This window comes from Hyla sarda, chromosome 11 (genome assembly GCF_029499605.1).
Source record: "Hyla sarda isolate aHylSar1 chromosome 11, aHylSar1.hap1, whole genome shotgun sequence".
Lineage (NCBI taxonomy): Eukaryota > Metazoa > Chordata > Amphibia > Anura > Hylidae > Hyla > Hyla sarda.
The window spans coordinates 18,820,421-18,845,900 of NC_079199.1; the positions used below are offsets into that span (position 1 = coordinate 18,820,421).

Consider the following 25,480-nt stretch of genomic DNA (forward strand, 5'->3'; position numbering starts at 1 on the left):
AATCTGCTGATATCAGTAGTCTTCCGTTGGTTGCGCTCTTTGGGCCCCTATATTTCCCTTTTTTTTTCTGCTGTAGACTATGGCAGATGTTGGAGGAAAGAAGCCTTGGCCATGTTGGAATTCAGCTGCCTAATCCTTTGTGATAAACGACGGCCAGAAGAGTCTGGCAGCGGCTCACCCCAACATTACCTGTGCAGATCACATGCATGCTTGGCTTGCGTATACCGGGATCTGGAGAAAAAGCTAGGACAAGCTGACTACTTTCTTATACGTATGTCTACTGCATAAGTCTTATACTAGAACGGAAGAGAATGGCCCTCATTTACTAAGAGTGGAGTGTTTATTGTGGAGTGTTTTCTATATCACTCCATTTTTTTTTTCCAGGCTTATTTACTAATCTGTCGCACATGTCGATTATTTTTCTAGTCAGTCGTGTTGCACAAACTCCAAACACGTAAAACAAAAATTTTTTGGACCTTAAAGACCATTTATAAATTAAAAAATTATTTGTGTGAGTCAAAAGTTTTTGGACTAGTTTGTTTATAAACAGTTTCGTTAATTAAAATTATTCAGGTGTTATAATGTGAAAAAAAAAAAATAATAATTATCACCCAAACATTAAATATTTTATTCATAAAAGTGTTGAACTGTACAAAATGTTTTCCGATTATAAAACAAGTTACTTTCACACAAAAACACAATGGCAAACAGTCCCTTGTTAGAAATCCCTCCATTTTTGGAATTTCACTCGGCCTCTTGGCTGTCGGTTATTGTGTGGGGCAAACTCTCACTTTTTCTCGAGTGATTTTGGAAGTACTCAGTGTTTTTTGGCGGTAAAACGCCCATTTTTGCATAAAACACACCCATTTCAGAGTCCGTTGTGACTAAAATTTTGGCGCAATAACTGAGAAAAAGAGTCGGTTGGACTTTAATAAATAAGGGCCAATATGTCCAGCATCCAAGGGGTGGAGTACAAACAGGGTTTTTCTTTATTGGAATAGTTGCATAGACAAGGTAAAAACTCTGACTCGTTTCACGCTTGGAAAGCGTGAAACGCGTCAGAGTTTTTACCGTGTCTATGCAACTATTCCAATAAAGAAACAACCCTGTTTTTACTCAACCCCTTGGATGCTGGACATTTTCTCTTCCCTGAGTTGCTGTGCAGTGAAGCCGGAGGCCGGGACCGGCAGGTCCGGGCACAGGTGTGGAAGTTGGGCTGGGAGAGCGGTTTCCACAATTTGATCTTTGGATCCACTAGAACAGGGTTTATGTTTCACGTATAGCCTTGTTATTGTGAAGTACATTGGATCAGGAACTCTCCGTTGTGTTCGTTGATGTTGCAGTTTTTTTTTTAATTTTTTATTTTTTTTGGTTTTGTTTTTTTCCAGGTGATCAAACATAATAAAAGGCGTCCTGAAAATAACAGTGTCCTATTTCTTTCCGTCGCAATGTTTGCCGCTCCAAGTCTTGTGAGTCTTCCAGATACGGTGCCAAGCACTTTCCACTTGTGCGATTGTAAAGCCTCATGTGCCGCTCGGGGGAGTGGAAAGTCCTGACTCCGTGTCGCTAATGTAACCAGCTTTTGTTCTCCGGGACTCCTGTGTAACTCTATACAGGGAGGATCCCTGGCGATGCGGAGGTGTCATGTGCGGACAGTAGGTAACTGGTATCGCTGTGAGGTCACTGCGGTTTCATGTAACATCGTGGGGTGACCTCATCCACAGCCGCCTTACTGGCACATTGACAGTCATTCTCTGTAGCCAGGAGGCTGTAAATTCTGGATAACATGTTACTGTTTATCCCGGCTTATCAACATTTTTCTCATATTCCTTCTACTGTTTCCTACCATTCTTATCCCCGAGACTTATATACAGATGTGGCAGAGTTATCTTTGAGTCATTTGGCACAAATGAATTTTATTAACCCAAGTATACCAGTATTCTTGTATAAATGCAGTAAAACACTGAGAATCGTACAACAAAAGGTAGAAATTCAGGACGTCACTCACCGGGTTGCAGTATAAAAAAGTTCTTTATTTTCTTCTGTGCAGCAGGGAGTATACCTGGACTGTCTTCCAGGGACGCAGCTAGCTGCGTCCCTGGAAGACCGTCCAGGTATACTCCCTGTTACTGCACAGAAGAAAATGAAGAGAGGTTTTTATACTGCAACCCGGTGAGTGACGTCCTGAATTTCTACCTTTTTGTTGTACGATTTTAAGACTTGTTTCTAAGGGACTGGGAACCCGAGAGGTAGCAGTGTAATCTAACATCTAGTGACTGCATTGGATACGAGACACCTGCACAGTGTTAAAGGGGTACTCCGGTGAAAACTTTTTTTCTTTTAAATCAACTGGTGCCAGAAAGTTAAACATATTTGTAAATTACTTCTATTAAAAAAAAATCTTAATCCTTCCAGTACTTATTAGCTGCTGAATGCTACAGAGGAAATTCCTTTCTTTTGGGAACACTGATGACATCACGAGCACAGTGCTCTCTGCTGACGTCTCTGTCCATTTTAGCAACTGTGCATAGCAGATGTGTGCTAAGGGCAGCATGGTGGCTTAGTGGTTAGCACTGCTGCCTTGCAGTGCTGGGGCCTTGGGTTCAAATCCCACTAAGGACAACAATAAATAAAAACGTATTATTATTATAATAACGTCAGCAAAGAGCACTGTGCTCGTGATGTCATCAGAGAGCATTCCAAAAAGAAAAGAATTTCCTCTGTAGTATTCAGCAGCTAATAAGTGCAGGAAGGATTAAGATTTTTTTTAATAGAAGTAATTTACAAATCTGTTTAACTTTCCAGAGCCAGTTGATATAAAAGAAAAAAGGTTTTCACCGGAGTACCCCTTTAATGAAAGTACAGGTTCCCTGAAGAAAGGGTTAAATTTGGGGTAGGAATGCCGATACCTTGCATCTGAACTGTGCCCTATTAAAAAAAACTGAGAATACCCCGGACAGCCAACGGCTGGGCATGCTGGGAGTTGTTGTTGTGCAACATCTGAAGGTCCACAGTTTGGAGACCACTGCAGTCAAAGTATAGTGTGCATGCTATACCTCCAAGTGCATCTTACTACTTTTGCTCCATGTTGCAGTTCAGGTACAGTTTGGCTTAGTTTAGAAACATGCACCATATTCCCCCAAAAGACAGGAAGTGATTTCGTTGAACAGACATCCATTCCAATTGTCACCAAAGTTGAATACAAATATTATTTTGTAGGGAACTACTAGCCAAGCAAAATACGGACATTCTAATACATTTTTTTGTAGGATAAGAGAGCCTAAGTGATAAGTCTCATTGCTAGGTCTCCCAGTGGTCCTATGCGCCCCAGTCATACAGTTAAATGGGGTTTATACCACAGACATGCACCTGAGCGGAAGCTCCGTAAAAAAAAAAGTTCTGCACATGGTGCAATCTGCTCTAAGGGTACATTCCCACACGGCGTATTTGCTGCTGCGTATTTTATTTTCTCTGTTGAAGTCAATGGGTAGGAAAATACGCAGCACCAAATACGCAGCAAATACGCAGCAAAATACGCCGTGTGGGAACGTACCCTACGCCGTGAGGGTACGTTCAGACGAGCGGGTTTACAGCATGTTTTACGCTGCAGATCTGCCGCTGAAGGACCGCTGAATGTGCCTGCTTGGAGCGGCAATACGCCACTACATGCAGACACACTGAAGTGATGTGCAAGTCGCCACGCATGCGCAGTGTACTCGCACCCATCGCAGCCGCTCCCCCTGCTCAATGAGCTAGGCCGAGAGCTGCCGCAATGTGCGAGTATACTGCGCGTGCACGCGGCGAATCACACATCGCAGTGTGTCTGCTTGTAGCAGCGTATTGCCGCTTCGAGCAGGAGCATGTAAAGGCAGCATATAGAGGTCCTTCAGCGGCCGATCCGCAGCGAATTACGAGCAGATTATCCGCTCGTCTGAACGTACCCTAAGCCCCACACACGAGATAAGGGTTGGCTAAACACCCCCTCTCCTATTTTTGCAAGAATGTCCGACCATCTAATTGTAGTAGTCTCCAAACTCCGGCTGTTGCAAAGCTACAACTCCCAGCATGCCCAGAGACTCTTTGGCTGTCTGATCATTCTGGGACCTCTAGTTTTGCAATATCTATAGTTCCACTGATCTGATGTGTTTGGCAGCCTCCCAATAGCTGTGGGAGAGAAGGATCAGGCATGTTGTATTTCAACTGCCTGATTCTTTTGTTCTATGGTAGATTAGCTGCTAAAGTTTTAGCCGCTAAATATTCCTGTATTATGCTTATTGCTCTGGGAGGACAACCACGTGTGTGTGTGTGTGTGTGTGTATGTGTGTGTGTATGTATATATATATATATATATATATATATATATATATATATATATATATATATATATATATATATATGTATATGTATATGTATATATGTATATGTGTATATATGTATATGTGTATATATATATATATATATATATATATATATATATATATATACACACATACATACATACATACATACATATACACACACACACACATATATATATATATATACACACATTATAAGTGCAAGTATTAGTATTACCTTTTAATATATTGACCTAAATCTGCTCACTTTGAGTTCAGGTGTCCAGTAGGTGGGGTCAGTCAGCTATTTAATGGACTCGCATGCTGTCAATCACTGCATAGGACCTCCCCCTGGACTCACAGAGAGTAAAAATTTAGATCAGTCAATTTAATGTTATTCTGAATATTTTCCCACTAAATTAAATCTCAATCTGCTCCTCTTCTTCTGCTCTTTAACATGATGCCTGCACGTTCTATATGACATGTACAAATCATCATGTCCTTTCCATGGACGCCTTCTGTAAAAATAATCCAAAACACAAATATTCCACACACCTGAATGCAAAAAAGATCCAGTATTCAGTGAAATGTTTGTTCGATAAAGTTCACAATGGAATTTTTTGCACTGGAATCCTGCTTAGGATTTCTAGTTTTCCGGTGTCCTTCCCCTCCCCCTTTTAATTTTTTTTCTTTTCTTCCCTTTAAGTCAAAACTGAGCTTCCGGACTGCGGCCATGTGCATTCAGTGTGTGTCTCTGTAGACTCTCCGTCCTCCTCGCTCGCCTTCAAAGGCTTCCCTGCTGATTCATTGTTCTCCTCACTTCCTCAAAGCCGCTTCCATTCTGCGCATTTTTAGCAATTTTTATTTTTTCCTCTGCATCTAATGCTTTTTGAACCTTTAAAACTGACTCCAGGCATCTAGGTGACTATCCATAGAAGTCCCCGAGGTCATGTGACATGTGCGCCATTATTGCATTCCTATGCATTGAGTGCAACGTGTGTCACTTTTCTCTTATACTGTGTTCCCATCACACATTGCCGCTCCCTGGCGTTGTCCTGGAATAGCAGGTGAGGCATCTCCTCCCCAGACAATCGCGGCGCACTTGGGCGTTGGACCCATCGGTTTGACAGAACTTTTGTAAACAGTTTCCATTGCAGGTTACGGCTTGTCTTCCCGGTAGAGCTGCATTACATAGGGAATTGAGTCTTGACAGGTATTTTTTTCTTGCAGTGATAGAATTAGAGAAGCACGCTACTTGTATGTACATGCTGGCAGTGGCGGAACATACTAGAGTAAATGTATTTTTGGTATGAGGCTTGAGAATGGCCTGATATACTGCAGTATACTAACTCAGCATTCCTATGTGTAGTAGTGATATACTTCGGCAGGTTAGGGGTTAACTAGGAGTGTCATTTAAGGCTTTTCGGAGTGCGCTTTTGCACGGTTTTCCCAGCAGGCTTAGGGCTGGGTTCACATCACGTTTTCTCCCATACGGGAGCACATACGGCAGGGGGGAGCTAAAACGTCGCGCTCCCATATGCCTTCGCATGCGCCCCCGTATGTAATTCATTTCAATGAGCCGGACAGAGTGAAACGTTCGGTCCGGTCGGCTCATTTTTGCGCCGTATGCGCTTTTACAACCGGACCTAAAACCGTGGTTGACCACAGTTTTAGGTCCGGGGAAAAAGCGCATACAGCGCAAAAATGAGCCGACCGAACGTTTCACTCCGGCCGGCTCATTGAAATGAATTACATACGGGGGCACATACGGGAGCGCGAGGTTTTAGCTCCCCCCTGCCGTATGCGAGAAAACGTGATGTGAACCCAGCCTTAAAGGGAAACTCTGACGAAAAACTGGAGTTTCCCAATGTAAATATTCATTAGACAGAAGCGCCCCCCACCCAGCAAGAGAAATGGTGACGAATTGCAGGTGACTAATAAGTGACCGTATACAGCAGTGGTCTAAAAACTGTGGACCTCTAAATGTTACAAAACTACAACTCCCAGCAGGCCCGGACAGCCGTTGGCTGTCCGGGCCTGCTGGGAGTTGTAGTTATGCAACTTCTGGGGGTCCACAGTTTTAAGACCGCTGTTGTATACGTTGGGGGAGGTTAATCAAAACCTGTACAGAGGAAAAGTTGCCCAGTTGCCCATAGCAACCAATCAGATCGCTTCTTTCATTTTACAGAGGCCTTGTTAAAAATGAAAGAAGCGATCTGATTGGTTGCTATGGGCAACTCAGTACTTTTTCCTCTGAACAGGTTTTTAATATTCCTTCATTGTCTTGTGTATTCAGATCCTTTCCCTTTCTTTACATTTTTATTAGGTTTATCAGGACTCGTTTTAAAATCAAACACATTTCAAGTTTTCCCTATTATTCTACATTCAGTACTCGATTAGAGAGAATGTGAAAACAGAATCTTATATTTTTTTTTTTCAAATTAATTAAAAGAGAAAACAAATAACATTTCTCATCAACATAAGTGTTCAAACCTTTTGCTATTTCACTTGAAATTTAGCTCTGGGGGCCTCACATTTTGTTTTGGTTATGTTTAAAGGGGTAATCCAGGAAAAAACTTTTTTTTATATATATATATCTCAACTGGCTCCAGAAAGTTAAACAGATTTGTAAATTACTTCTATTAAAAAAAATCTTAATCCTTTCAGTAGTTATGAGCTTCTGAAGTTAAGGTTGTTCTTTTCTGTCTAAGTGCTCTCTGATGACACGTGTCTCGGGAACCGCCCAGTTTAGAAACAAATCCCCCATAGCAAACCTCTTCTACTCTGTGCAGTTCCCGAGACAAGCAGAGATGTCAGCAGAGAGCACTGTTGTCAGACAGAAAAGAAATTCGTACCACCTCTGCCTTGCCTTAGAAAAATGACCTCCTACAGCAAGCTCTGTGGGGATTTTTCATTTGTGCAAATTTCAAAGTCTTGCTGCATTTTGATAAATTTGGCGCACAAATGCCATAAACACAGCAAAAAAAAAAAAGAAAAGCTGCGAAGTTGCTGCACATAGACAGATATTGATAAATCTCCCCCTATGGCCCTAAGCACAAAGCCCAAAACAACACAGACAGAGCTGTAAAGACCTGAAAATGTCTTCCACCGACTCTACCCATCAAACCAGACAGAGCTTGAGAGGATCTGCAGAGACGAATGCCAGAAATCCCAAAATCCAGGTGTGTAAACCTTGTGGCCTCATCCCCCAAAAAGACTGGAGGCCGGAATCACTGCCAAAGGGGCTTCAGCTAAGTCCTGAGTGAAGGGTCTGAATACTTATGTCACTGCAAAATTTTCGTTTTTCCTTTGTATGTAGATCTGCTCAGCTCCTTCCGCTCCATAACATGATGCCCACAGATAAGACAACTTTTTTTCTTTGTTGTTGAAACCACAAGTTAGGCTGGGTTCACATCACGTTTCGTTAAATACGGTTCCCGTATACGGCTGGGAGGAGGAGGGGGTGGGGCTTAATCACGGCACCCGCACTCAGCCGTATTCGGCAGCCGTATTTAATGCATGTCTATGAGCCGACCGGAGTGAACCGCAGCCTCCGGTCGGCTTTGTTTTCGGCCGTATGCGGTTTCCCGACCGCAGGCAAAAACGTGGTCGACCGCGTTTTTGCCTACGGTCGGGAAACCGCATACGGCCGAAAACGAAGCCGACCGGAGGCTGCGGTTCACTCCGATCGGCTCATAGACATGCATTAAATACGGTTGCCGAATACGGTTGAGTGCGGGCGCCGCTATTAAGCCCCGCCCCCCTCCTCCCAGCGGTATACGGGAAACCGTATTTAACGAAACGTGGTGTGAACCCAGCCTTACTGGCCGTGGGAAGATAGCAAATACATAGAAATCTAGGTGCAAAAATCTGTGGGCACATGATGCACCTTTTTTTCTAAAAATAAATTAAAACATAAATAAAATAGTCCTAGTGTTTTCTTGCATTACTCTGTGACCTTTATAGAGCAGTGGTCTTCAACCTGCGGACCTCCAGATGTTGCAAAACTACAACTCCCAGCATGCCCGGACAGCAAACGGCTGTCCGGGCATGCTGGGAGTTGTAGTTTTGCAACATCTGGAGGTCCGCAGGTTGAAGACCACTGTTATAGAGAATGTATACTGTAATCTTTAAAAATATCTTCCATTTTTCTGTTTTTAACTTCCTTTATTGTACTATGTAAATGTCTCATTGCCTGAATAGCCCTCGCTGCTTCCTGTAGGTATGGTGCAGGTAGCTGTCATTCCTTATACTTACGGAGTACAGATGTGGGAGGTGGAAATCCCGGCAGGGGTTAACTATTCCTTCCAGTGAAGATCCGACTGCGGCACTGTAGCGCTACACAGGCGTGATGATACAGAAGTCGGGTGTAAAGTAGTTGTAGTCTTTATTAGTAATCATAAAAAGTGACATACAGGGTTGGACTACGCGTTTTGGAGAGGGCTCCCTCCTTCCTCAGGTTCAGGTACCAACGCGTAGTCCAACCCTGTATGTCACTTTTTATGATTACTAACAAAAAGTACTACTACTTTACACCCGACTTCTGTGTCATCACGCCGGTGTAGCGCTACAGTGCCACAATCGGATCTACACTGGAAGGAATAGTTAACCCCTGCTGGGATTTCCACCTCCCACATCGGTACTCCTGTATCCTTCACCGTCCTTTACGGGACCGACGGCCAGCTGCTTCCGACACACCAGCGACCTGCCCAAAACGATTCTCGGTGTTGTGCCTGTAATTTAGCGCAACCTGTAAAGGTGAGCAGGTCCTTTTACTTTTCTGTTCTACTCTCTGCAAATACCGCAGATAACCGGCACTATAAACCGCCATCCCTATCTTTTTTTTTTTTTTTTATCTCCTATCCCTTATACTTAGGGATTTTTCTTTTTGCGGTTTGTTAGTATTGATGTTTTTTTGTATATCGTCTCTTTGTATATCCTCTCTTTCTAAAGGTGGGTTCACACCACGTTTTTCAAGTAAGTTTCCCGTGTACGTTTTCATTATTGAAAACGTATGGAACGGTATTGAAAACCGTATACATAGACAAATGATTAAAAATCGTATGCATCCGGTTGGGTACGGTTTGCTTGCAATACGGTTTTCTCTCGTACTCAAAACCGTAGTTGACCACGGTTTTGTCTCCGGTATAAAAACCGTACTGCAACTGCATATGTTTTGTTTTTTTTTTAACATGGACGTCAATGGGAAACGCACATGTATACAGTTCCATACGGGAAACCGTATACGGTTTTTACTTTGCACAGGCGCATTTGCATCCAAGACCCCTCCCATTAAAAATGGACATTTTCAAAAACGTATGTTTTAAAAAATAAAAATAAAAACGGACGGAACTGTATGCACTTTTAAAAACAGTATACGGTTTACTTTTTCCCATACTGTTTCATCCGTTTTTTTTGCCATACGGTTTTCTTATGAAAAGCGGATTGAAAACAGTATGGCAAAAACGTGATGTGAACCCAGCCTAACAAAGCTGAGGTGCAGTAAGAAATCCTGGTTTTTCTTCGGCCACCAAGCAAAATGAAAGACGTTGTGTGTGTGTGTGTGTGTGTGTGTGTGTGTGTGACTGAAGGACCAGTCTCTTTCTCTTTTTTTTTATTTTTATTTTTTATACTTTTTTACTTCTTGGTTGTGCTGATAACATTGCACATCAATGACTCACGTTCTTCATCTATGACACCAGATGGGGTGAGAGGCATGTGACAAAGGCAGAACAAAGTTTATCTCTACATCTTGGAACTTCTGCGGCAAATTTTGAAAATTACCGTAGATGTGTGTGTGTGTGTGTGTGTGTATATATGTATGCGTGTGTATGTGTGTATATATATATATACATATATATAGATACACAGATGTTACTGAAGTAAAGACCATGGGGGGAGATTTATCAAAACCTGTGCAGAGGAAAACTTGCCCAGTTGCCCATAGCAACCAATCAGATCGCTTCTTTCATTTTTCACAGGCCTTCATAAAAATGAAAGTAGCAAGCTGATTGGTTGCTATGGGCAACTGGGCAAATTTTCCTCTGCACAGGTTTTGATAAATCTCCCCCCTAATGTGTGTTTGTTACATACACTCAAAGGTGGTGGCCTTTGTGCCTTCTTAAATGTTTTTAACTGTTTTGTCTGCTGCTATTATCTTTTTGTATGTGAAATTTTTTTCTTTTGGTATGTATGTATATACACACACCGTATTTTTCGCCCTATAGGACGCACCGGCATATAAGGCGCACCCAATTTTAAAGGTGCAAAATCTAGAAAAAAAATGATTCTGAACCCAACAGTGATCTTCAACCTGCGGACCTCCAGATGTTGCAAAACTACAACTCACAGCATGCCCGGACAGCCGTTGGCTGTCCGGGCATGCTGTGAGTTGTTGTTTTGCAACATCTGGAGGTCCGCAGGTTGAAGACCACTGGATAGGAGGTAATACTCACGTGTCCCCGCCGCTCTGGACCAGTCACTGCTGCCCTGGATGTCGCTCCTTCGCTGTCGCCGCGTCCCCAACACTCCGGACGTCTTCTTCCCCGGGATCCACGCTCTCCGTCGCCGTCATCACGTCGCTACGCACGCTGCTCCTATTGGATGAGGGGACGACGTGATGACGTCGAAGGAGAGCGCCGGCCATGAAGGGGATCCCGACACGGAGCAGACACCGAGGAGGCAGGTAAGGTCCCTCCCCGTGTCCTGTTAGCTGTTCGGGACGCCGCGATTTCACCGCGGCGGTCCCGAACAACCCGAGTTAGTGTCACTTTCCCTTCAGACGCAGCGGTCAGCTTTGATCGCCACGTCTGAAGGGTTAATACAGGGCATCACCGCGATCAGTGATGTCCTGTATTAGCCACGGGTCCCGGCCGTTGATGGCCGCAGGGACCGCCGCGATAGGTGTGCATTCGCCTTATAAGACGCACCAACTCCAGTTTTGGGGAAGAAAAAGTGCGTCTTATACAGCGAAAAATACGGTATATTGGGTGTGCGATAGATTGTGTATTTCTTTTTCTTTGATATAGTAATGTGTGTTTGTGTCTAAAATAGTGGTTGGGAGTCTCTATGAGCTTGGTGCTGGATTCTTCTAGAAACAGTTCCAGTCTTGCCCATAGGTTGTGTATAGTATTGCAGCGCCACCTTATTCCTTAGAATTGGATTGAACTTTTTAACTCCAAGCCTGACTCAAAAACAAGAGCGGTGATGTTTCTGGACAAACATAAAGCTTTGTTTATCAGGCCAATAAATATGACGTGTAAAAAAAAAAAAAAAAAAATGTAATAAAAGTGACAACTATTTTCTCAAACCGGAAGCGTGTTTTGTGCTGTTGTCAAGTAACAAAAATTATTCAGCAAGGGGGCGACACTGAGCACATGAAATACTTGAGTCTGTTCTATTTAGAGGCAGAATGGACATTTTTTCATAAAAAATAAATATACTGTATAAATAAATAAAAAATCCATAGATATGAATAGATTTTTCAGATGCAGAAATCTTTGCAGTGTGTGACTATGACCTAAGACAGTGTTTCAGGGGGCCTTCAGCTTTTGCAAAACTACAACTTCCAGCATGCCCGGACAGCCAAAGGCTGTCCGGGTATGCTGGGAGTTGTAGTTTTGCAACAGCTGGAGACACCCAGGTTGGGAAACACTGCCCTAAGATTTAAGTATTGACCCACTACATTTACATGAGCCAATAGGAGAACCAATTCCTGGGTTTATCATATGGTCAGTGTTGACTGCAGTATCTATTTTAAATGCCACATATATATATATATATATATATATATATATATATATATATTATATATTTAGTTATTTATTAATTTCTTTCCCCTCTTAATTTGCAGGTGATGACTTCTCTCTGATACAACAAGAAATCTTCATGGTGAAGGAATGCAAACACATCAATATCGTGGCGTACTTCGGCAGTTATCTCTGGTACAGTTCATTTTCTGATGTTCCTCGATTTCGTTTTATCGTCATTTACAGACATGTCAGTTTTAATACTTTTTATTATTAAGTTTTTCAAATTCAGAGGAACTATAATAATGTGTAATGTCTAGTGCAGATCCTCAGGGGGCGGAGCTCATAGAACACCATAGAGAGAATGTGTTATGCCCCGCCCCCTCGGAACCCGCACTAGGCATAACAAAGCGTAGCATGGAATAGGGAGATGGGGAGCGTACGTGAACAATTGTAGTTTCTGATTCCAGAAAGTTGGATCCCACCACAGTTGGATCCCATCTTTAGGGTCTTTTCATATACTGTATTTTTGTGCCCTATTTCTCTTGAAGTATACAGCAGCTAGAACATTAAAACTGCGGACAGGCTGCTTAGTAGGCAGTGCTTATTTTATTTAAATCAAATAATTTCTTTTAACATTTTTTTCCAAAGTTTACAAACCGATAATAAAAGTAAAAAAAAAAAAATCAAACTAAACATTTACCGTAGTTTTATTTATTTTTTATTTATTTTTTTATTGTCTGTTTGTAAACTTTGGAAAAATGTTAATAGAAATGATCTGATTTAAATAAGTAAATAAAATAAAACATTGACGGGTGAAGTAAATAAAATGAATAATCTTGCGACAATGGTGCCTGCAACATGCTGGGATATATTAGGCAGCAAGTGACTAGTCAGATATTTGATGTCTTGGAATTTTGATCTTCACTTGTATATTAACATATTTTTTGTTTTTTCTTCCTCTTTAAGCCGGGAAAAGCTATGGATCTGTATGGAGTATTGCGGTGGAGGGTCACTTCAGGACATATATCATGGTAAGGCAATGTCCTATAATACTGCGGATAGCAGATCTGTCGTGTACTCTCTATAACTAGCACCAGTATAGTAGTCAGTTGTTTACTCGTAACTCTTGCGCAATATCGAGATTGGAAACCATCCAGCAAAACCGCATTTCTAAGGGTTAATGTCCTGTCGGAGCCAACTCAAAACATTTAAGCATTCCCTGTCATCCACATTTTATGCTGGACAGCTGGAAGTGGAATAGGAAATGTATCTTTTATAATATTCCACGGTCATTTACCTTCGCTCTTAAATGCCTACATGATCCTTATGACAGTGTTTTCTAACCAGGGGGCCTCCAGCTACTGTAGACCATGACCATGCGCTAGACCATGTCAAGTTGTCTCCTACCCGGTCCGGGTACACTTATGCTCTCTTCATGGTGGATCCTACTCCAAATGGGTCGTCATTTTACCCGTTAAACCTCATAGCCAAGACAGCGGCCCAGATGTTCTACTCCAATTGAGTGCAAACCCTTTGGTGTCCAGAGTCTGTCCTAACGGACCGTGGAACGGCCTTCGAGGCCCAACTCTTCCAAGAGCTGTGTCACTTCCATGCCTGCAAGAAACTCCGGACTACGGCTTACCACTCCTAGGGGAACGGGCTCTGTCTTTATCCACGCCACAATCAAGTCTTTATCCACGTGGCCAGAAAGCCGAAGGCAACAGATTGTGACACCCTGGTTGGGGAAACACTGCCTTATAGACATATTTTCCTTTCTGAAAAAAGGAAACTGGATTCTGTTGGAAATTTGTAAACAAAGAAACATGGATTTTGTCAGCTGATAAGAACCATTTGACTCCTCTATTCTGCCCAATAGACTTTGGCTATTCCAGCTAAAAAGACTCCATCCTGCTAAAACATACAATCACCTTGACTTCGCTTTGCTTCCATATCCAAGGGCTAGTTCACACTTCGGGATCTCCGCTGGTAGATATTCCTGGTGGAGATTCCATCTGCAGTGGGAAACGGCAAAACAAGACGGCGCTAGGACCACTCTGAAATGGGCCGTGCAATGCGTTTCACTGAAAGAATGAACATGTTCATTCTTTAAAGGGGTTATCCAGGAAAAACTTTTTTTTATATATATATCAACTGGCTCCAGAAAGTTAAACAGATTTGTAAATTACTTCTATTAAAAAATCTTAACCCTTTCAGTACTTACGAGCTGCTGAAGTTAAGTTGTTCTTTTCTGTCTAAGTGCTCTCTGATGACACCTGTCTAGGAATCTGTCCAGAGTAGAAGCAAATCCCCATAGGAAACCTCTTCTACTCTGTGCAGTTCTCGAGACAAGCAGAGATGTCAGCAGAGAGCACTGTTGCCAGACAGAAAAGAATAACTCAACTTCAGCAGCTGATAATTATTGGAACGATTAAGATTTTTTAATAGAAGTCATTTACAAATCTGTTTAACTTTCTGGAGCCAGTTGATATAAAAAAAATAAAAAAAGAGTTTTTCCCTGGAATACCCCTTTAAGTGAAGTCTGGGGTCTGGAAATTTTTTCCATGAATGGCTGCCGCACCATGTTTTCTAAGCGGAATTCCGCTCGAGAAATGCTTGGTGTGAATGGACCCTAAAGGGTTAGGTAGCGCTCCCTTCTGGATGTAACAGGGAAGTGGACATATATTTTTTTTTTTAGCCCTAAAAACAGTTACTAGTAAATAACCATTATAGTAGGATTCAATAGTGTTTTTGGTTCCCTTCATGACCCAGTTTTCATTAGAAGTTTGGCTGAGGTCTGACATCTCTGTTTTCTGAGGTCACCTACTAAAAAAGCTAAGAGGGATGGGCAAACTATGCCGCTGATCATAAGTCTAAATTTACATGGTTAGTTTCAGGTTTCTGCAGTTTCTATGGGTTACACTGTCCATTATTGTGATGGTTGATCTGTATTATTTTTCTCTTTGCAGTCACCGGGCCGCTCTCAGAAAACCAAATTGCCTATATGTGTCGGGAAACCTTACAGGTATTAAGGTGTTTTTATAAAAACGTATCTAAATGAAAAATGTTTGGAGTACAGGCAGCCATGTAGCAGGGGTTTTGGCCCACCCTGTATCTCAATGTTTCCCAAGCAGGGTGCCTCCAGCTGTTGCAAAACTACAACTCCCAGCATGCCCAGACAGCCTTTGGACCAGATATCACAGTGTTTCCCAACAAGGGTGCCTCCAGCTGTTGCAAAACTACAACTCCCAGCATGCCCGGACAGCCGTTGGCTGTCCGTGCATGCTGGGAGTTGTAGTTTTGCAACAGCTGGAGGCACCATGGTTGGGAAACACTGATGTGGAGGAATCAAAGGATACAACCTACCTGACCCTTTGTTTCCTTCAGGATAAGTGGTGCCAGAAATATCTAACAGCCTCTTATCTCGATCTTCAATTGAAATATTACAGGGCTGAGATTGATATATTTTGTAAACAGAGGGTAAGGGTGTCAACTGATGGGTTAAAAGGGAACTCCGGTGGAAAACATTATTATTATTATTATTATTATTTTTTTATTTTATTTTTTTTTTAAATCAACTGGTGCCAGAAAGTTAAACAGATTTGTAAATTACTTCTATTAAAACTTACTTTTTTTTAATTACTTTTTTTGTCTTGTCCACAGTGCTCTCTGCTGACACCTGGTGCCCGTATCAGGAACTGTCCATAGCAGGAGAAAATCCCCACAGCAAACCTATGCTGCTCTGGACAGTTCCTGACACGGACAGAGGTGTCAGCAGAGAGCACTGTGGACAAGACAGGACCTTTGGCTGTCCGGGCATGCTGGGAGTTGTAGTTTTGCAACAGCTGGAGGCACCCTGCTTGGGAAACACTGCTGGATCTGTACATTTTTGCGTCACCATTCGATTTAGAATTTGTGCAGGTTGCTTTATTCATAATGCCGGGATCACCTATATCTGGAATAATTATGTTTTATATTTTGGAGGCACCAAATCAAAAAACATTGTATGCATTTTTAATTTTTTTTATCTGGCACAAAACACACTTGATGTAAAATATGCCAATATGGCCGAATGGTATATAGGTCTGGTGCTGTGAGGCACGAAATTGGGCATCAGATGCACTAGATTCAGCAGGTTCCATCCGGCGTTCCCATTCCTGATGACTCCGAATCACATTATCAATGTGAACCTCATAGAAATGCATAATGCAGAATAAGAGGAACAATAAGTCACACGATATTAAAGATCATAGAGATTAGTTCTATCTTGCTGCGAATGTGTTTTATCTTCTCAGTGATAACTAGTCTCAGATTTTTTTCTTGCTTTGCACCCTTTTATTTTTTTTTAATTTTTTTTTTGTCAGTTTTCAGCTTTTATTCTAGAAAAAAAAAAATGAGGATGTGGGTTTTCAGTCATTTCCTAATACTAACACTCCGTCTCGATGCTTATTCTTGAAGGCACCGAACGCGGCTTGCTTCACGATCATCACAATTTACATTGACTGCATATATACATAGGAATACTGTGTGGTTTGTTGTTTCTCATTTTATTAGAGACATAGAAACATAGAATGTGTCGGCAGATAAGAACCATTTGGCCCATCTAGTCTGCCCAATAATCTGAATCCTATCAATAGTCCCTGGCCCTATCTTATATGAAGGATAGCCTTATACCTATCCCTATCTTATATGAAGGATAGCCTTATACCTATCCCTATCTTATATGAAGGATAGCCTTATGCCTATCCCTATCTTATATGAAGGATAGCCTTATACCTATCCCTATCTTATATGAAGGATAGCCTTATGCCTATCCCTATCTTATATGAAGGATAGCCTTATGCCTATCCCTATCTTATATGAAGGATAGCCTTATGCTTATCCCTATCTTATATGAAGGATAGCCTTATGCTTATCGCATGCATGTTTAAACTCCTTCACTGTATTTGCAGCGACCACTTCTGCAGGAAGGCTATTCCATGCATCCACTACTCTCTCAGTAAAGTAATACTCCCTGATATTTCTTTTAAACCTTTGCCCCTCTAATTTAAAACTACCGTATGTCCTCTTGTGGTAGTTTTGCTTCTTTTAAATATGCTCTCCTCCTTTACCGTGTTGATTCCCTTTATGAATTAAAAAATTAATTTAGAGACCATTGACTTTGGGAGAGATCGACCTAAACTGATGTAATGGAAAAGTTAAAGGGGAATTCCAGAAAAAAACTTTTTTTTCTTATATCAACTGGCTCCAGAAAGTTAAACAGATTTGTAAATGACTTCTATTAAAAAATCTTAATCCTTTCATTAATTATCAATTATTCCACTGAGCGGAGCATGTATGTGAATGGTGGGGGCATCAGGAGAGAGCTGTAGGAAGCAGTTTAATAAATCAGCACACCTTTCATTGACTGCTCTACCCTTTGAATTCTACGTCAGTCACAATCTGATTTCTGGCAAATAGATTTCTGGCAGAATATAGAGCAGTTTTGCTGTGTCGCATCAAAATTGCCAAAAAATCCAATGAATTATGTCAACACAGTGACTTTCTTCTTTATGGTCTTTGTGTTCCTCTCCTCATGTCTGCTTTTTATCATTTTATGTAGGGTCTGGCATATTTGCACAGCAAGGGTAAAATGCACCGAGATATCAAGGTAAGGAGAACATTACAGTAATGGTGCTGTATTCATACTCAGAAGATTCCCTGAAGGGTACGTTCAGATTTGATGCTCAGGATTTGTAACTGCAGATTAGAAGATGTGCTCAGTCATTTAGTTTACATTGAAATCTGCAGCAGAAAATCCTGTGCAAGAAATCTGCGTGTGTGTGAACGTACCCTAAAGGGGTATTCTAGATACATACATGCTTTTACATGTTGCTGGGTCCACTATGAAGAAGTGGGGGAAGGGGAGCATACTCTCCTTCTTTGCCCCCTTGGTGCTCCCCCTATGGCGTCTTTAGGCTTTTCCCTCAGCTTGCCACTTCCAAGGCGGACTCATCTTGACAGTGAAAGCCCACTCAGCCAATTACTGATTAAGGCGGGACATCACTCCAGTCAACGATTGGCCAAGATAAATCAGTCTTAAAGGGATACTCCGCCCCTGGCATTTTATCCCCTATCCAAAGGATAGGGGATAAGATGTCAGATCGCCGCGGTCCCACTGCTGGGGACCCTGGGGATCGGCACTGCGGCACCCCGCCATCATTACTGCACAGAGCGAGTTTGCTCTGTGCGTAATGACGGGCGATACAGGGGCCGGAGCAGCGTGACGTCATGGCTCCGCCCCTCATGACATCACGGCCCGTCCTCTTAATGCAAGTCTATGGCAGGGGGCGTGATGACCGCCACGCCCCCTCCCATAGAGTTGTATTGACGGGGGCGGGCCGTGACATCACGTGGGGCGGAGCCGTGATGTAACGGTGCTCTGGCCCCTGTATTGCCCGTCATTATGGGCAGAGCAATCTCGCTCTGTGCAGTAATGATAGCGGGGTGCTGCAGTGGCGATCCCCGGGGTCCCCAGCAGCGGGAACCCGGCGAACTGACATCTTATCCCCTATCCTTTGGATAGGGGATAAGATGTCTAGGGGCGGAGTACCCCTGTAAAAGTGGCAAGCAGAGAGATGACTGGGGATCCAGAAGACGTCACAAGGGGGATCCCTGTAGGTTAGTATGTTTTTGGGGTTGCCTTTATTTTATTTTTATTCTTTTTTCAATTACCCCTTTAATCTAACATTTTTCGATATTAACAAAGTTATGTATTTTTTGCAGGGTGCCAACATACTACTCACAGACAATGGAGATGTCAAACTAGGTACCATCTTATTTCAGCTCTTATGTTATATATATAGGACTGGGTCGTCTTGGTCTTCACAGTATCTTACTCCTCTGTCTTTCCTGCAGCGGACTTCGGGGTGGCAGCAAAGATAACTGCAACAATCGCCAAGAGGAAGTCTTTTATTGGAACGCCTTACTGGTAATGAGATGTCATTTTGTATGAGGTTTTTTTCTATATAAGGTGCTATGCTTGTAGTTTTATCTATTTATAATATTAATGATAAGCTGTTGCAAAACTACAACTCCCAGCATTTGGTAAACACTGATCTATATTTTGTTCTTTTCCACTTTTTTCCAGGATGGCTCCAGAAGTGGCAGCTGTGGAAAAAAATGGCGGCTACAACCAGCTGTGCGATATCTGGGCAGTTGGCATCACCTCAATAGAACTGGCAGAGCTGCAACCCCCACTGTTTGATCTGCATCCAATGAGGTTTGTTGCAATATTATTTATAATGCATGTTCCAGATTAAGGGTATATTCACACATAAATAATCCATTGCAGATTTTGAGTTATACGCTGCTTGTTTTATTTCACCATTTAGAGCTTTGTTCCTGATGTCAAAGAGCAACTTTCAGCCTCCGAAGCTAAAAGAGAAGACGAAATGGTAAGTACAGCTCCTGCATCCGGCCACACATAGAATGGTGTTTACGGCTGTCCATGCTGTTTATCAATAGTGAGTGCCTACTAAACAATTTATACTGTAGCCTTTGTGATAGGTCACTTCTCCTCTCTATATATTTCACTATCTTATCGCCACCTGTGCTGTATCATGTACCTTAATCACATGATCTTAAAGGGGTTATTCCAAGATTATAGCCATCCACAGGATTAGTGATAAGGGGCAGACTGGGACACGATCATAAGAAATGGAGGTCCCTTGTCCCATAAATTAATGATGTGACATTTATGCATGCTCGACTCCGACCTATTCAACCTCTATAGGACTGCCAAAGATACCCAGGTTCTGTTGTGCATGCATATGTGGCCACTGCATGTCATGTGTGAATGGATCCTTAAGGGATTACACTCATCACGGATTCCCCTTTTTAAGCTTATTGAATCTTTCCTGTTCTTTTTCAGGACCGCTGTGTTTCAGAACTTTGTGAAAGTTTCTCTCACCAAGAATCCAAAGAAACGGCCGACTGCTGAACGACTGTTGACTGTAAGTACCAAGTCTGCGTGTTGTATAGAAAGAGCACGGCATAGAGTAGATGCAAAGTCGGTCATAACCAAAGCACCTCCGGACACGGCCTTAACAGTATTTTTGGCTGAGCTTTCAGTGCGGAGCAGGCCCATGGCAGTATGATTTCTGTATATACGACCATTTCACCATATGATGGTCTCTCAGAGGTCATCGCATGTTGAAGGCAGCATCAACATACGATGCTTTTGTATGTCGGGGCTATCGCATAAACGGCTATCCAGCAGCGCAGACTGCTTCAGCTGCCACCGGATAGCCGTTTATTGTGCCCCGTGTGGTTCGCTGACGATCACTTACCTGTCCTCGGGGCTCTGGTGCATCCTCTTCAGGATCCCCTGCATCATCGGCGCTTTCCATCATAGTCCTCACGTCGCTACCCACGCCGTCCCGTCATCCAATAGGAGTGGCGTGCGTAGCGACGTGATGGTGGCGACGTGAGAGCGCGGATGCCGGGGAAGCAGAGGCCTTTGCCGGAGCATCGGGGACACCCCGGGGATGCGGCGACAGCGATTTAAGGCGACATCCAGGGCAGCGTTGAAGGTCTGGAGTGGCGGGGACACGTGAGTATAACCTCCAATACCAGTGGTCTTCAACCTACGGACCTCCAGATGTTGCAAAACTACAACTCCCAGCATGCCCGGACAGCCGTTGGCTGTCCGGGCATGCTGGGTGTTGTAGTTTTGCAACATCTGGAGGTCTGCAGGTTGTAGACCACTGTCCTATACTTTACATTGCACGGATCCCTCAACATTCGATGGTTTCAACAAACGAAGGTTCATTTGGAACGGATTACCATCATATGTTGAGGGGCCACTGTACTTTTTGTGGAATCACTAATGATACTTTGTTTTAAGCCATCACCTAAAATAAGGCCTATATTCTTACATTTCAGCATGCTTTTGTTGCACAAGGAGGCCTCTCGAGATTACTGGCACTAGAACTTCTGGATAAGGTCAACAATCCAGACCACCACCACCATTATATTGAGCCTGACGATGATGATCTCGAGGTCAGTAACCAGACATTACCAGTCCCTTTAGTTTTTGAAATGTTACAAAACTTTTACTTTTATTTTTTTTATGTGCACTGATACTCCCCAAAGTGTCTTAATCACACTTTGTCTAATGTGTGTATGAACCTGGATGAGAAACTGTTTGCATTTTAATATCTTTCAGCCCGTACTGGCTGTGCGCCATACCATCAAGTCTACAAACAAGAGAGCGGAGAGAACAGCATCTGAGCTCAATTGTGAGTTGCCTGTCAAGATTTTATTTTTATTTTTTTTACAACCGTAGATCCCCAAGAGCCAGGGAGTGAAGTGCACTGCTGAACACTTAACCTGACTAGTCTTAAATTTTGATGGAAGCTTTAGCACTGAAACCCCAACTGATCTTGGGCGACATGACAAAAGTTTATTTAAATGATAGTAATACAGGGGGTTATCCAGGAAAAAACTTATATATATATATATATATATATATATATATATATATATATATATATATATCTCAATTGGCTCCAGAAAGTTAAACAGATTTGTAAATTACTTCTATTAAAAAATCTTAATCCATTCAGTACGTATGAGCTGCTGAAGTTAAGTTGTTCTTTTCTGTCTAAGTGCTCTCTGATGACACCTGTCTCGGGAACTGTCCAGAGTAGAAGCAAATCCCCATAGCAAACCTCTTCTACTCTGTGCAGTTCCTGAGACAAGCAGGATTAAGATTTTTTTAATAGAAGTAATTTACAAATCTGTTTAACTTTCTGGAGCCAGTTGATCTAAAAAAAGAAAAAAAAATTTCTGGATAACCCCTTTAACAGGACTGAGTACAGTGGTCCCTCAACATACGATGGTAATCTGTTCCAAACAGACCATCGTTTGTTGAAACCATCGCATGTTGAGGGATCCGTGCAATGTAAAGTATAGGACAGTGGTCTACAACCTGCGGACCTCCAGATGTTGCAAAACTACAACACCCAGCATGCCCGGACAGCCGTTGGCTGTCCGGGCATGCTGGGTGTTGTAGTTTTACAACCTCTGGAGGTCTGCAGGTTGTAGACCACTGTTAGAGGAAGTTGTACTCACCTGTCCGGCGCTCCGGACTGTCACCGCTTCCCGGGATGTCGCCGTCCATCGCTGTCACCGCGTCCCCGAGGTGTCCCCGACGCTCCGGCAAGGCCTCTGCTTCCCCGGCATCCGCGCTCTGCGTCTCCGCCATCACGTCGCTACGCACGCCGCTCCTATTGGATGACGGGACGGCGTGCGCAGTGACATGATGACGTCGATGGAGAGCGCCGACGATGGAGGGGATCCTGAAAAGGACGCGCCGGAGCCCCAAAGACAGGTAAGTGATCGTCAGCGGACCACACGGGGCACCGTAAACTGCTATCCGGTGGCAGCTGAAGCAGTCTGCGCTGCCGGATAGCCGTTTATGCGATGGCCCCGACATACAAAAGCATCGTATGTTGATGCTGCCTTCAACATGCGATGGCCTCTGAGATCGTATGTCGGGGCCATCGTAGGTCGAGGGGTCACTGTATTGATGTGAACGAACCCTAAGATGTTGGTCGCTAGTACATGTACTGAGAAGCTGGAAGGTTATCAGGGCTTTCTCTGAGTTTTCGTTTTGCAACAGAGTGAAGAGCCAGGTCGAGGAACACAATCGATTGGGCTGTGTCTGTTATATATGTAGTTCACTGACTATTAATCCCTAAACGAAGTTCATTTTAGTCCAAGGTGACTTTGTCATTAAAGGGAAATGAAAGTTTCTATACCCTTTTTGTGCTAATATACTAATAGTGAAAGCCCTGGCTCCCATCCATCATACCTTCTGTATTTTAGCCTATTATTGGTTATAGAACAGATGGTGAACTGAATGTCAGACTGCTCACAATTACATAACGTGTAAGAAGAACTAGATTACTAGACATATGTATCATAAAGCATTTATTGTGTCCTAGTTTCAGAGTCCTTCCTCTGCAGTTCACTTCCTCTATAAATTGTGGATTTAGATTTTACAGCCACCGTTTCTGCGTTTCACAAAGGAGGTAGTGCGGCACTGCGTGAGTGTGCTGGATTAGGAATGGCAGGTGGGAGTTTGTGTAGCTGTAATGCCTCTGGTGGTGCTCAGATACTATAATAAGCAAAGTTCATGATATCCGTGAAGAGAAATGAAAATATCGGCACTCACCAGTGTGGCTGCAGGGTCTTCTTTATTGAGACATACTCACATGCGGGGTACAGAAGAGAGGGGAGTGGGGGGACAAGTGGTGGCGACCGAGCTCTAGTTTCGCACACTTGGTGTGCTTCGTCCGGCCACGTTTCTGCGTTTTGCTTTTTAAAGGATAGGATACATATCTTAAGGATTTTATGTGGGAATCGTTTAGACTTGGGTATAATCCTATTCTGCAGACATTCAGCCAGTCTGTCATGTTAACTACATCTCTCTGTTCCAGTTGACAAGCTGCAGTTTGAGCCGCCGCTCAGAAAGGAGACAGAAGCCAATGAAGTGGTAAGATGCTAGAATTTGAGATGACCTATATCAGTGGTCTCCCACCTGTTGACCTCCAGATGTTGCAAAACTACAACTCCCAGCATGCCCGGACAGCCGTTGGCTGTCCGGGCATGCTGGGAGTTGTAGTTTTGCAACATCTGGAGGTCTGCAGGTGGGAGACCTCTGGCCTATATAATACCTGAATTATTTTCTGTTACTCTGCACTGTCTGTATGGTGAGGATATTCTATACATGCGCTTACCTTTTTTTTCCATAGCCTCTTAAAGGAGTACTCAGGCATATTGAATGCAGCACTCCGGCTCTCCTATAGAGTGTACACATGCCCCCTCCCTTGGATTGCCTGGGCCCCCGTACGGGAGATCGAGGGGGGTGGGGGTCCCAGTGCTCGGACTCCCAGTGATCTGAAATGTATCCCCTATGCTTAGGATAGAGGATACATTTTTATATCCCGGAGTACTCCTTTAAAGGTGGTCCTTTAAAGCCCCTCAATAATCTGAGGAATGAGAACTGGTGTGCCACAGGCATTAAAGGGGTACGCTGGTGGAAAACTTTTTATTTATTTTTTAAATCAACTGGTGCCAGAAAGTTAACCAGATTTGTAAATGACTTCTATTAAAAAAAATCTTAATCCTTTCAGTACATATTAGATGCTGAATACTACAGAGGAAATTATTTTCTTTTTGGAACACAGAGCTCTCTTCTGACATCACGAGCACAGTGCTCTCTGCTGACATCTCTGTCCATTTTAAGAACTGTCCAGAGTAGGAGAAAATCCCCATAGCAAACATATGCTGCTCTGGACAGTTCCTAAAATGAACAGAGATGTCAGCATAGAGCACTGTGGTCATGATGTCAGCAGAGAGCTCTGTGTTCCAAAAAGAGAAAATAATTTCCTCTGTAGTATTCAGCAGCTAATAAGTACTGGAAGGATTAAGATTTTTTAAATAGAAGTCATTTACAAATATGTTTAACTTTCTGGCACCAGTTGATTTAAAAAAAAGCTTTCCACCGGAGTATCCCTTTTAATGCCTGTGGATCGCCAGTTCCCATTCCTCAGATTATTGAGGGGCTATGATGACACCTGCTGGCAGATCATGAAATTCATTTAAAGAACTTCCTTAGATTATCATTTTATGTTTTTATTATAACTTTTCAAATGTACATAAGTCAAAGGGAATTCTGGAAAGAAACGATAGGCAAAACAGCTCCATCACTCATATATAGAGACCTATGTAGATTCATGATCCTAGTTAGTCTCTTAAAGGGGTACTCCGCCCCTAGACATCTTATCCCCTATCCTTTTGGATAGGGGATAAGATGTTAGATCGCCTGGGTCCCGCTGCTGGGGACCCCCGGGATTGCCGCTGCGGCACCGCGCGAGTTTGCTCTGTGCGTAATGACGGGCGATACAGGGCCCGGAGCATCGTTACGTCACGGCTTCGCCCCTCGTGACATCACGGCCCACCCCCTCGTCACGCCCCCTGCCATAGACTTGCATTAAGAGGGTGGGCCATGATGTCACGAGGGGAGGAGCCGTGACAAAACGCTGCTCTGTTCCCTGTATCGCCCGTCATTACGCACAGCGCGAACTTGCTCTGTGCAGTAATGATAGCGCTGTGCCGCAGTGGCGATCCTGGGGGTCCCCAGCAGCGGGACTGCGGCGATCTGACATCTTATCCCCTATCCTTTTGGATAGGGGATAAGATGTCTAGGGGTGGAGTACCCCTTTAATATAAAAGATTTCCATCTTTGTTAGACAGATTAGCCATTAGGTAAATCGGTAGAACACTAATAAAAACAGTATAAAAGAGGGAGAAATGCAGAATATATCCTTAACATAGAAAACCTGC

General features: G+C 43.1%; 1 protein-coding gene across 7 annotated transcripts in view; it reads left to right on the top strand.

Annotated features, from left to right (window-relative positions):
* The window catches only part of MAP4K5 (mitogen-activated protein kinase kinase kinase kinase 5), a 108,110-nt gene that overhangs the window by 55,701 nt on the left and 26,929 nt on the right, over positions 1-25,480 (top strand). For 5 of the 7 annotated variants that reach the window (XM_056546651.1, XM_056546649.1, XM_056546652.1 and 2 more), the window contains 12 exons: positions 12,190-12,280; positions 13,055-13,119; positions 15,055-15,110; positions 17,688-17,735; positions 18,851-18,893; positions 18,983-19,055; positions 19,215-19,346; positions 19,459-19,521; positions 19,998-20,079; positions 21,011-21,127; positions 21,294-21,366; positions 23,572-23,627. In XM_056546651.1, coding sequence (XP_056402626.1) covers positions 12,190-12,280; positions 13,055-13,119; positions 15,055-15,110; positions 17,688-17,735; positions 18,851-18,893; positions 18,983-19,055; positions 19,215-19,346; positions 19,459-19,521; positions 19,998-20,079; positions 21,011-21,127; positions 21,294-21,366; positions 23,572-23,627 — 899 coding nt within the window. Of the gene's footprint in view, positions 1-10,368; positions 10,439-12,189; positions 12,281-13,054; positions 13,120-15,054; positions 15,111-17,687; positions 17,736-18,850; positions 18,894-18,982; positions 19,056-19,214; positions 19,347-19,458; positions 19,522-19,997; positions 20,080-21,010; positions 21,128-21,293; positions 21,367-23,571; positions 23,628-25,480 lie in introns of those variants that run through there. The other 2 variants (XM_056546654.1, XM_056546655.1) reach the window with 2 other exon arrangements.